Here is a 13,784-nt window from a genome sequence, read left to right on the forward strand (position 1 = left end):
AATTTGCTTTACAATATACCCTTAGCAAAACGCACATCTGTAGTTAATAAATGCTTGCTTTTTCCCCTTATAGTCAGGGTGTGTGTGTTCACCTTCTCGGGAATCCTCGAAACCACCCTAAAACAAGCTACTATGTCAGCCCTCTAGTTTACTATTCAGAGATGAAATATTGCAGAGTACCTGGTCTCATCTCTCTTCTGGAAACAGTGATAGTGTTTGTTTCACTGTGCAAGCTGCTATGGTGTTCGGAAGCTTAGATGGTTTCAAGTTGGCTGCTAACTTGCAGACCTGGAGCCTGGTTTCACATACAAGATTTTCTAGTTCAAGAGTGTCACTCCAAGACATTGGGGTAACGGGGGATCATTTTTGCAATGTCTAAACTTTGTAAACATCTTGCAGAATTTGTAACCCAGAAGTAGGTGCTAGGTTACCCTTACCATGAATAAGGACAGTGCCTTCTAATGATTCAGGAACCAATGCAGTCCATGCCAGAAATGTCAGTATAGTCTCTTACTGCTCCAAGACTCATGGCACCCATCCATTAGGCTTCCTGAGGAGGTTGTACAAGACCAGCTGGTGCTGAGCAAGCCTAGCAAATATTCATAGCATGCAACCTTGCTTCGCCAGCAGTTCTGTTTTGTACTTGCCCCCCAAAATGGCTGCCTTGCATTACAGAGTTTCCTCAGCTGCGGGGAATTTGAATGCTTGTCTCATATATTCAAAGAATATCATAGCCATGGTGCAAGTAGAAACAGCCTTTGGGTGTAGCTCAGTGCACTTTTGGGGTTGAAAAAGAAAGCTGGCAAGAAGAGTCTTGTAGGCTAACACTTTGGAACAACCAGGAAGAGACGGTACCTACAATTATAGCCTACGCCTGTGATTGTTTCTACTCTTTTATGCAATATAAGAATGCATTGCTACTACTTTTACTTATCAAGTAACTTACTTAGCATTTTGTGTCATTGCTATACTAATCTATTAAAATCAAGAAAAATAGAAATCTGGAGTGTTTAGGTAGCTGCAAGACTTGATAAGACGTCTGAGTAGCTATATTCTGGATTTCTTTTAATATTTGACAAAAGTGGAAGCGAACATGAGAGCTGTGAAATACTCAACGTCAATTTACAGCATTTTAAAATAAAGCCTGTATGGCTTTGCAAAAGGAAATTTTACTGGATCTTAAATATAAATGAACCTGTATACATAGCTGTACTTGTTCCCCTTTTGTTACCAGTGGGTAGAATGGCAGGCCACTGTACCAGGGCAGACCACATGCATGCAGGCGGCAATTTTAGACTCCAGGATGGAAACATAGTCAGACTTTTTCCCTAATCAGCACTGAGTGCAGGTTTCTCCTCCAGTTAATCCTGTGGGCCTTCAGAGCAAATTGATTTAAATGAGCCTGAAGGTGTAACAGTAACTGCCCATTGTATAGGATATAGGATATGCATTGCTAATTACTACTGATGGCAATGATAATTACATGTGGCTACCTCTTAGAATACTGGCCTTACCATTCACTTAAAAAAAAAACAAACCAAAACTATTATTTCCTTTATCTCCTTGATGCAGGCTGGCTCTGTCAATGCATAGCAAATGTGTCGCTTTTTCTTTTTTAAGACAAATGATGGTTTCGCTTCACAACTCTATAGGCCTGGGCTGCTTCTTTGCAAGGCACTGTGATGCAACACAGCCATCCAAAGTAAAAAGGCTTTTTTCTGTTCCTGTAAAGCTGTATTACTAGTGGAGCTACGCTGAGGAGCTTGTAACAGCTGGAGCAATTTTCTGAAGATGAAGTTAGTCATAGTGCTGCTGCCAGTCCCACCTCTTATGAAATGCCTATCACTTTTTTCATATAGTAGGGAATTGTAAATTAATTCCTCTGTCTCCATGGGTTTGGAATAGAAACGATGCCTTCACAGTTCAACGAAGTGGAAAGTCTTTCATCAGGAGAAAATCAGCCAAGGAATTGGATGGCAAAGGCCTCATACATTACAAAACAGTTGTTTGCAATTAAGGCCAGGAGTAAGATGTGCATGAATCTGTCATGTTTCTTTTTGTTTATTTAATCAGCCTGAGGCATAACATTAGATGGTTTGAAGTGGCATTGTTTCCTTGTCATGTCCTATGATTTGGTGTGTATTATGTGTACAGTATATATACTGTATCAAAGAACTGCAATCTGTTCAAAATAGACACATTTCATATTTTGCCTGAATCCTGATCAATACTCGGGACATTTTCATAGAAGCATTAACCTTCTAAAGTAGTGACCACTGCTGCTGGGGGGAGATTATTTAGAAAGTTGTTAGAGGGAATCCGCTAAATACAAGGACATCAGCAGAATGAAATTGGTGTGTCACGATCTTTCTCTGTAGTCACGGGGCAAAGACTGTGACAGCCTCTGCTGATGTTTCTTTTTCTATCTCACAAGACATACATTTCAGGGAGAGCTGTGGATTACTGTGCACGAGGACAGAGAACTTTGTAACTGATAGAAAGTGGAATGGAGATGAAGCTGAACTGAAAGTAAGCTAAATATGAACTAAAAAGAGTCAGGTAGCTTGGTCAACATCAGCTCCTAAAATCATGCTATTGCCAGTTTTAACAGGGAACTCAAAACAGCAGGTAATCTTACTTACCATATGCTAAGCACAGTGCAGCAGATGGACGATGGCATTCTAGTGTTTTCTGTGCTTTCCTTGCACTTGTCAATTCAAGCCCTGGGAAAAAGGCTGGTATCCAGATTGATAACACATGGATGTTCTCTAAGGGCTTGACTCTTTCATCGGTGCACTATTGCAGAAAGAATTGAAAATCCTTTCTCTATAAATGTAAATGCAGCTAGTGATAGCTGGGAGCTCTGAAGATGGGTTTATTATGTCTGTCTCAAAGTTGTCAGAAGGTAAATCAGGCTTTAAAGAACAGATTAGCCAGAGCTGATCAGCTGGTAGAAGTGTGCTATGGAATATCACATGTAGAGATCTCCTCAAAGAAACTCATAAACAAAGGAAAAATCAACTCATAGGTAGTACCGATGATTAGCTTGGGCACATCACTATTTCAGTAACATGCATGAGCCTTCAGTAACAAAATTAAGTCCTTATATGGCAATCTGAGAGTCACTAGATCTATGTTGCCAAGCTTTTTAAATGATCTTTTTTTTCCTCCTCTGTGAAGTAAATCTTACATGACAGACTCTAAACAGTGACACTGAAGTAGAAGACTAACAACACTGTGACCCAGTAGCCAGTCAGTCTCCTTGGAGTTGACAGGTACAATAACAACAAATGTTTGAGATTACTATTAAAAATCTCTTTAAAGCGTTTACCTGAAGTCCTTTTCTCTGCAAACAAGCTCTTTAAAAAGTAAAATTTACCATAATTTATTCTGTTTCTGCAGTCTTTTACAAATCTGAGGACTAAGTCTGCTCAGGGATCTCCAATTTAAAGTACTGTGGCAAGTATTTGTTTTGAGAAACTAATAAAACAAGCCATAGCATTTTCAGAGTGAGTTGGGAAGGAAAATAAAACTTCTATTATCATATCAGTATATTCATTATCAGATTTTAAAGGTACTGCCCGAACTTCTCTGTTTGATTCCTTTTATACATCTATTCTTGCAAATTGATAACAACAGAGGGTTTAGAGTGCAGCTCTGGAACAACTTGTTAGTGGGTTCAAGGGGTTTCTGGGTAAGTACCCAGAAGAGGAAGGCACTCAGTGCTGCTACATCTGAAGACTGTGCTGTCCCACTGGAGACATCCAATGACTGCAAACCATTGGAGCCTGGAAATGTCTTCATTCTTTCCTTGTCCTTATGTCCTTCCTGAGGCATTAGCTATTGGCCACTTCTAGTGACAGATCCTGGTTTGAAAAGACCTTTGCTCTGACCCAGTACAGTTTTAGTGAGGTTACTCACCATTATAGGTCAGGTTAGTCTTCTGCTAGCGTAGTGAACTGAAGCAGCTCCATGTGGAAGGAGCATGAGAGTCAGTGCAAAGGAGAGGGAAAGAGCACACTGTGTGAGCAGGGAGGCTGGCACCTTGGCAGGCATCAGCTGGCTTGACTTAAACTGCCATGGGATTGTAGGGTCCTTCTACAAACCTGGTTTCTTTTTTTTACACAGAAAAGAAATAGCATTTTATCCCATTTTGAATGAAAGCAGAGATACATTCTGATCCTGACCTCTTCTTCATCAAGAAGGGTCATTCGTGAATGTCCTGGTTACTGCAGGCTTCTCAGTCACTGTACCAAAAGCAGCAACAGTGATTTGTTAGACTGTCATTAACAAACAATGCTTCTGCATGATCCTTGCTCCAACATTAGCTGCCTTAGAAGCTGGGCCTTGAACTTTTTCAAGTGGGTATTAAAAATCCCTCCCAGTGATGGGTCTATCCTCGGCCTTCTCCAAGGATGCAGATAATTAATTTCAGTGATATGCTATTGCTGAAACAGTCTCTAGCACTGCTGAAACTTCAGTGAGATATATCAGTTAAACTGCAAGCGAACACCTTTTGCTACAGCACTCAACCTTACCTCACTGGAGATAAATCAGTTGCATGTGTGAAATCATGTCTGCAAAATAACTGGATGCAATTACTTCAGCGTGGGATTTTGGTACCGCAGTTTAACAATGAGTTTATTCCATCAAACTGAAAATGCCTGGAAACAGCATTGTGGAATTCAGAAAAGCCTAAAACTTATTAAATTTCTGAGCTTACCACCTTGGACAGGTGCACAAACTTTTAAGTAGTAAAGTCTTATCTGTTACAAAAACATCATTTGAAAGCTTCACACAAACCAGCTGCCTGTAATTTTACAGGAGCTTTATTCTTTCACTATTGCTAACATTTAATTGTTTAGAGTAAAGTAGATCTAGCTTGCTAAATCATGATTTCAACAAGTCTCATTAGTATCAGGGAGTCTGTATGGAGGACAGGGAAAGGAAGTTTCTTCGAAACTTTATTGTCATGTGTTTGTGGGTTGATTGAACTTTTGCCTTGGTTTTCTTCAAATTATGACCTACACTTTGGTCTTACATATAATTCAAATCAAAACAGAGAAGCAATGTAAGTTAAATCTTTTCCACGTGTATTCAGACATGAATCTTTCACATTCACTCAGCAGCCCACACATTCTGGATATATCCCTAACGCATGTGTCCTTTATAAGTAGCTGCTAATATAATTTGGAACTGCAGAGAATTTAAATAATATGCATCTATGAAACAAATTTTAATGGCTCTATTGTCCCAAGTTTATGGGTATACCTCAGTGTCCTGCTGCAGAGAATGCCATGCAAGAGACATTGCTCACTGTGGCCTTCTTCAAAAGAGCTTCACTAAGTTCTCCTTTCTGGAAGTTTACCTGCTATGGACCTTGTATTACTATATTCTCTGTCACTCAACATCACTACTGAGGTCATCCAGGATCTGAAAAAGAAAGATTTCTCTAAGTTACTTCCTTATCTTCTCCAATCAGAGGGTTCCAATAAGTTGCACAGGCTCCCAATATGAGTTAGGTCAGCTAGCCAGGGAATAAATGTGTACAGCAGTGCTTCCACAGCTTGGGTTTGAACAGTGATTGGATTGGCTTGTGACACTGGGCTTGGACCTTCCCTGAGGTCTGTGTTACGCTGAACTGATGGGCAATACTTAAGAAGAACGTTAATGGTAGAAGGAGATCTTCACAGAATGGTTGAGGTTGGAAGGGGGGGTCCAACCCCCTGATCAAGCAGGAACATCTAGAGCCAGTTGCCCACAACAGTGTCCAGATGGCTTTTGAATATCTCCAATGATGGAGACTCTCTGGGCAACCTGTGCCAGTGCTTAGTCAGCCTCACAGTAGAAAAGTTTTTCCAGAAGTTCAGATGATGCCTCCTGTGTTCCTGTTTGTGCCCATTGCCTCTTAAATACCTTGGACTAGTATGTTGAAATATGTGGCTAAACACATTGTCTCTCTTGTATTCTTAGACATCGTTGCAAAAAAAAAAAATCCATTAAAATAGGGACAATACTTTTTCATCATGCTTATTCTGGTTTTCTTAGGAAAAGGCAGTATAGTGCGTTAATGGTAAATGAATCACTGATTTCCAAATGTCAGTCCTTTATCTACCTATATACTGATTTCTGAAAATACAATTTCAAATTCATCTCTGATATTCTTTTATGCTGCAAATTGTTGTACTATGTAGTTTAAATAGCAGCTGGGACAATCTGATAAAAATGCACAGAAATATTAGCAGTTTTAATCCAAACATTTATCAGAGCTGTGAAGCCTGCAATTTTACTGTACAGAAAATATGAAAGATGCAATGTCTTTAGAGAACTTGAATGCCATAAGTTAACAGCTGCAACTTTATATAGCTGTGCATCACTCTGCAATCATAAACTCAAGCTATGAGCGCTCTTCCCAGTCTGAACACTCGTGATCAATTTGAATAGAAATGATTCACTCAGGATTTGGGAAGCAAAGCAAAGAGGCTGAAATGAATTATTCACAAATTGCTCCTGAAGAGGTAAATACCATAAGGTCAGAACTTCTCAAACCGGTTATGAATACTGCAGCAAAATCCCCATTAACCTAGGAGTGTGCTTTGGGCGGTGTGTTGGATCTATGTATTAAGAAGCAGTTTTGAAATTTTCCCTTCACTAGGTAATGTCAAAAAGACTCGAGGACGTTGCGCTGAAGGCTCAGTGAAAGTGACTCAGTCTCCTGCTCTTTTAGGCTTCTTAATATGTTGCAATGCTTCTGAACCCTCTTTCCTCCCCTGCTATTCCTGACTATTCCTCTGTGCTTTTTTGAACCAGATTTGTCTCAGATATCGCCTAAATTTATCCATGTGTCTCCAAAATTGCAAATGATAAGCTGGAGTTAAGCCAGCTGACTTTAACAGGAATGTGCGTAGTCGTGCCTGTTAGATTACAGCCTCTGTGATTTTTCTGATCAACGCAGAGAGATATTCATTTCAAATGCATATTTCATGCTTAGAAGTAACTTTGGCCTCATTTGTCCCTTTCATTGAAAATACATCTTAGCCTTCAGTCATAGTTTGTAGCCAGGACTATATGAAGACAGTAAGTATCACCGAAAGCCACCTGGAATCTGTCCACTCACCTGAAGATTGTGAAAATGTTAAATTGGATAAAATCTCCTCGTTCAACACTATTAGGCGAGTTAAATATCTCAGCCTTTATGTCTGGACGTGGGCAGGATAAATGGCTCTCATACAGGAAAACAGTGAGTAGTATTGTAGCTACTGCGGAAAATTTCACATATGCTCCACCGTGTTGTGTTGGCAAGGCTCCGAAGCAGCATGAAGAAAGGGCACATTGCTCACAGTGCTAGCACATATGATTAAAGATACAGCAAGACAAGTAGCAATCTCTCACAAGAGTTTTAAAAATCACTTATTTAGAAAACCGATCCTTCCAAATCACTGAGCAAGATAAACAGCCCACAGGGAAAACTTGATCTTATTATAATCTGAACTACCAGCTACTCTGCTACCATTGCTCAGAATATTCAGATGTTCTGGATACCTTCCAAAATCTGTGTCCCCATCAATCTTTAGGTGTTGGTTTTAAAGTGGTTGGGTTGCAGTTTTTTTTTTTTCTTTCTTTCCTTCTTTCTTTTTTCTTATTTTAAAAGACATTTTTCATTTGCTTTTATTCATTTGCTTATGCATCTTTAAGAGCCATGCAATGTATAAAGTATGAAAATACTCATTTCCTAAGCTACTTTCTTGTCACTTACTGAATGGAAACATGAGCTATATGTTTATACCAGTAATAACAATGCTGTGGTTGTTTAGAGCAGGTCCATATGCTACCAGAAAAAACCAGAGGTATCACAACTGTTTTCTTTGACTTCTGAAACATCACCAGCTTTCAGTGATGAAAACTCTATAACCTTTTTCTAATCTTGTTTATCTGTCGTTTTGGTTTTAACGGCCGCTCTGCTTTTTTGATGTACCTGGTTACAGTAAGCTTTTACAGTCATTCTTTAGCCTCACGGGCTACTGCAACTGAATTAATTATAGCAAAGTGCTGCAACAGAACAGCAATAATGTTCTTTGAGGTGTGCATTACAGCAGACTCCCAGACAGATGAGTTTTTTAATAAACTCAGCTTCACCGCATGTATCAGCTTTCTCAATTGTCTAGAAACCAAGTTTACACGTGCAGCTCTCTTTCACACACATGCACATGTTCTGTCTGGGCTAAGGGACCACACTGATGTACATCAAGCAAAGGTGAAAAGCCATTGCACATATAGGTAATTTTAATCCATTCCATTTTTAAATACCACAATAAATTTAATTTTCACAATAAATTAAATAGCCATATTCAGTTTACAAAATAGAATTACTTAGTGTGAAACCAGTATTTACAAACATTGTACACTATGTACACGATGTTTAGCTTTGTCGACACACAAGCATAGAAGAAAAAATTATTTGACCTTTTTTGACACATGATTGACATGCTACAAGTGACACTATGGTCCATACAATAAAACAATAGTGCAAACTCACCACAGGAACTCTGAAACAATGTAGTTTGTATGAGATAAGATATTCATTTCAAATAATAAGAAAATAGTACTATCCACTCTCATTGTAAAAATTCAGCACTGTGTTTAAAGTGTCAGTATTCCTTTAGCAATATACATACCAAATATAGCCTGAAGATTATGCTTTCTCACAGTTTCACAGACTTTTGACATGAATTTTTATGGCATAACTAACTTTCTGCTTAGATCAATAAGTATGTCACATAAACACTTCACTAAGTGAGAGGAACACTGACCCTTTTAACGGTGTCTGACTTTATTTCCCTAAATACCTCCTTTCCCTTTATTATATCTTAAAAGATGCCACTATGCTGACAGTAAATTTATGTTAGTTACTATTCTGTAGAAAAAATTGATCCCACCGTATATTTGGTCACACACTGCATATGTACACGTATGCATGAAAAAACTTACTTTCATAGCTGTGTCTATGAAAAGTGCATATTTTAGCAGAGACATTTATTGCATGTCTCAGGTGCAACAGAAAATGTTGTATGAAGTTTAGTTTAGGGCCAGTTAAATGTCCTCCCAGTGATCTGGTAGAATTTTTGATTAAAAGGATGAAAGAACTTGCGCAATTTGGTAATGACAGAGGTATCCACCTCTGGATGGATGCGTCCCTTGCTACCCGCCAGGCACTTGTTAAAGACAATGTTAAATCGCAAGCAGTAAAACCCTCTGGTGGCATTGAAGTATAAATTGTACTGACTTATCCTCGGAGGAAGATTTAGGAACTTCTCGACCAGCTGGAGTTCTGGCAGTGGTTCTGTGATAAGCCGGTCTCCGTCCACGATATGAAACTGCTCGATTGGGAAGTATTTTAACCATCTCTCCAGATGTTTTGTGTAGATGCTGGTTCTCACTGCCTTATACTTAGTGTTCACTTCGCAGGTATTAGGATCAATAGCCAGCTTCTCAAATTTGTAGTAAGTTTTGTTCTTTCTTTCCTTACCTTCCAGCACCTGAGTGTAATCAGAAATAGCTCTTGTGGTAGGTTCCCTGACAATGATCAATAATTTGATAGATGAGTTCATTTTGTAAATCCTTTCAGGTACTTCCTCGGTGATAAAATACGCAGGGCTTTTCTCAATTGTTATTTGATGAGGGTAAGAAAAAGGCATTTTTTTCCGGTACCACTCAATCCCCTTGGCATAGTTCTCATCATTGTCAAAGAAGTGAATCTCTTGAGAAGCTTTGACCACTGCGGGGTGAAGGTTCAGCATCTCCAGTAGTGCTCGGGTGCCTCCTTTCCGCACCCCAATGATAATGGCCTTGGGAAGCTGCTGAACCAGATTGTGCAGTCGTATTTGTTCCTTGGTGGCATTGCCCTTTCGGAATTCGTGGAGCAGCCCTCGCTTGAACTGCAGAGCTCGCAGGGGGATTTCGTCCTGGCCGCGGGGTCCAAATCGACCATCGATGGGGCAGAGGGGCTGCAGTCTGCAAGCAAAATAAGAGATGTATGTAAAAATAGGATATCTCTTAAGGCAAGTTTTCTATATAAGGCAATTACTCTTGGAAACCTTTTGCAGTATGATGTGACCACATTTCTACTTCTATTTTATTCTGCCAGTGATGAAATTGTTTGCAAATTGTTTGATTATTTATTCTGGTATTTTGCTGTGATTTAGCTGAGCAACTCCTAACTCCACCCTTCTTGTCTTTGCCAATATAGACACCATGATTACTGTTCTCAGGGCTTCTTGAACGTTGCTCACCTCCCACATTCCTCATTACTTTGTGATTGCTTTAGTAGTTTTAAAAGCATTCTAAGATGAATTTTATTAGGTCATTTTGATCTGAAAATCCAGTTCATTTAGGTCTTCTCTCTCCCACACTTCTCCTATTCTGGCCTGAATTCTTTCCCGTGCTTCCCATTCTGTTGACTTTTATTAGCTGCTGATCCAGAGTTGGCCTTTTTAGTGAAGAGGAGCAAAAGGGTTGAAAACCAGCTTTCTAGGCATCACCTTTCAATATTTCCCCTCCTCTTTAGAAGATGCCCAATGTTTTCCCTGTGAATCAGAATCAGAAAGACCAAGGTTCTGAATCAGGCATGATTAACAAGGGACAGAAAGAATGGCAAGAAAAGTTTTTTAAAATGCATTTATTGCATCATTACATCGATGATTTTCTTACCATCACTTATGTATCCTCCCACTGAACCTCATTTTGTGCCTTACTGTTTCTACTTTTGCCCCTGCTTTTTTGTGCTATTCTTTTATACTCACCTGCAATTATTTCACCTATTTTCTACTTTTCTAATGCTTCCTTCTTGTATTTGATGTCACTGAATGTAAGAAATGGTTCAGTAAGAAAAGTGTTAAAATTTTGCTACTACAGAACCTTAAACAAGCCCTCACCTCCACTCTCAAATCAGCGCTTTGGTCATTATACAGGCCAATATTGCACTGAGATGAAATTGGTGTGTAGAGAGAGCTTCCAAAGTCCTACAGAAAACTATTATTAATAATTTTGTGGAGCTATGCGCTCCAAAATTAAGGCTATGTAAGAACAAAGGTTGCCTAGACAATTTTAATATGAGCTCGCTGTGTGTATCTATTATGATATGGTTCTTAAATTACATGGCCACATGCTATTATTTTTCACAGGACCCCTGCCTCAGCCAGTATACCAGATGGGCAAAGCTCATTAATAGCTGTTTAGGTATTCAGTATTTATTCTGGTTTCTCAGCATGTGGCCCCTCACTCATTTACTGTATATTATTCAAACCCTGCTTTCAGGACAGAATTATTTATTTCTTTATGGCTTTTCCATCCATCACTGCTTGTTGGGGTCTCTAATTTGACACTGATGCTAGGACAATGGATGGTTGGGACAAAGTAAGTTTGATTCCCCTGGCTGACCCACTAGCTGGTTCCTCGATTATCCAGATGCTGAGAGATATAGCCTGTCCAGACACAGCCAAAGAAACAACCCAGATGACATTGCTGGGTTCACATGAGCTCTAGCTAAGTCCTGCAGACTACTTAGAAAGTGTGATGAGAAGTGAGTTCCTGTTATTTCTTTTCTCAAGTTTCTAGTCTCTTCTTTTCCTTTGCTCTCTGCCATCTACTGAATAAGAGCCTGCCTTGGTGGCAAAGACCGAATCATTGAAATGTTGATGCAAACCTGCCAATTAAAAAACCCCAAACAAATAAGCAGAAAGCAATGTCTTGACTTAACAGTGGTACAGTTTGGTCAGACTGTGGCGTGGCTGGTAAGACAGTCTTTCTGCAGCAGCGAGGTAGCAGTTAAAAGCATAAGAAACAGAAGCTGCAATTGCTATCTCTGTTCTTCTCTTCCCTCTCCTTCTGTGTATTTGTTATTTGTTTTCAAGCAAAGAGGATTCCACACCAGCAGTTCCAGACCCATCTCAACTAATTTTATCTCTTTTGCTCAAAAAGACAGTTAGCACTGCCTTCAGTGTAACACAACAGCTTGTCAAACAGGGTGGTTTCCTTTAAAAGTAAATAAATACTCAGGATATCCTCTAGCCTAAGGGAAAAGATTGGATGTTGTTAGAAGTTCTTCCTCAACGCTTTACATTTCAGGTTTTTTTACTCTTTCCCCTTTCTTCTCGTCTCTCTAAACAACAAAAAATATCCTTTAAAAGATCTTGGCAGCGGTGGTATTAAGCAGGCTGTCAGATCTTGGTAGTTGAATCCCCAGATGTAACTATTTACTGATATATTGCAACATGTTAATATTTTTGATTCTCTGAGTCATTTTTTCCATTAAAATAATAGTCCTTTGCAAAGAAAGAGTATATGACATTTATTTTATCACCGAAGTTGCTCTCCCAAAACAGGCAATTTCTCAAACCACAACAATAAAACTCCACAAATATTCTTCTTGAGAAAACCCACCATAAACCAATTGATCTCAGGGAACTTTATTTTTGACAAATTTCAAACCAGCTAAAATAAGGCTGGGCAATCTTAATGACAAGTAGCAGTGCTGTCTCTCCTGATCCAGAATACTTGCTAATTTTCTTTCCAAGGAGGTGTCACAGTGGCAAGATTATAAGCCTGGTTCCAGGAGGAGCAGTTTGGAGTGTAGAAATCAGGTGCGGAGGCTCCTGGTACTGCCAATGAGGGAATGAGGCAACTCGAAGACTGATCCAGATCTTCTCAAAATTGCCAGGCACTGAATCTGAGCTTCCACATGTGAAGCAGCTCCATGCACTCAGGATCAGAAGGACAGATGATGGTGTCCCCTGGAGGGAAGTGCTCAGTTTATTGGAATTTATGACTCAGTGAATCAGATAAGCTAGTGGTAATTTCCCTTTGAGCCTAAGAAAACTCAAAACATTCCTGTTGAAGAGCCTAATCTGAGGCTATTAAATGTGGGCCATCCCCAGCTCTGTTGTTCAAATTAGATCAGCATAAATTAAGCATAAATGAATCTGGATTCTTCCTGAACAATTAGTTATTCCAAAGCCTATTGAAGCTACTCAGTGTCCTTTTACTGACAGATTCAACAAGTTTGGATTGTGCCCTAGTGCTGAGGCAGAAGAACATTTCCAGTTAATTCATCTGTGTCTCATCCTTTCTAGTGCTTCCTTCTCTCTCTCTTTCATAGCAAGTCCAAATAAAGGAGTGCTTTTTAGCGGTGTGGTATTTTTCACACTGGGTAATGCAAGAGAATGAAACTGAATTTTACTGCCATTGGCAACATTATATATGAAACCGGTGGAATTCACTGCCGCAGGAGGTCAGCGAGTCAAATACTGTGGCGAGATAATTTTATAGCCATCAGTAAATTCTGTAGATGTGCAAGCGTAGATAATAGCATAAGGTTAATTAGATTTCATGCCTCTGAGGATAAAATATACTTTTGCAGGGATCAGTAAGGTTTTCTGCCTCCATTTACAGAATCACATTAGTCTCAGTGAAGTTTTCACCTCTGAAGCATCAGAGATGCTTTGACCACCAGGGGAAAGAAGACATAAATTCTGGGGCTTAATTTGCAATGCACTTGGTCCTAGCTGAGTAGACGGTCTCCCTCTTCTTCTGGAGTGGATTTAAGCAGCTGAAGAAGGCACCCAGTGAACTCAGATGGAGCTCAACATTACCTAGCAATGGACACTAGGTAGCTCTGTTTTCAATTCACTTTCATGCACTGCATATTCACCCAGTATTGTGTCACAATTTTGAACTCGGCTAATATTTTCCATTTAAAAATGGACACTAATAGACCATTAGCTCTGGCA

The 13,784-nt window shown here is 39.5% G+C and overlaps 1 protein-coding gene across 8 annotated transcripts in view; it reads right to left on the minus strand.

Annotated features, from left to right (window-relative positions):
• Positions 1-8,265: 8,265 nt before the first annotated feature.
• Positions 8,266-13,784, minus strand: part of HS3ST5 (heparan sulfate-glucosamine 3-sulfotransferase 5) — a 199,539-nt gene continuing 194,020 nt past the window's right edge. For all 8 annotated transcript variants that reach the window (XM_052781313.1, XM_052781316.1, XM_052781319.1 and 5 more), the window contains one exon: positions 8,266-10,011. In XM_052781313.1, the coding sequence (XP_052637273.1) occupies positions 9,081-10,011 (931 nt within the window). In that variant the 3' untranslated portion in view covers positions 8,266-9,080. The remainder of the gene's footprint in view (positions 10,012-13,784) is intronic.

The sequence above is a fragment of the Harpia harpyja genome, chromosome 3 (genome assembly GCF_026419915.1).
Source record: "Harpia harpyja isolate bHarHar1 chromosome 3, bHarHar1 primary haplotype, whole genome shotgun sequence".
Classification (NCBI taxonomy): domain Eukaryota; kingdom Metazoa; phylum Chordata; class Aves; order Accipitriformes; family Accipitridae; genus Harpia; species Harpia harpyja.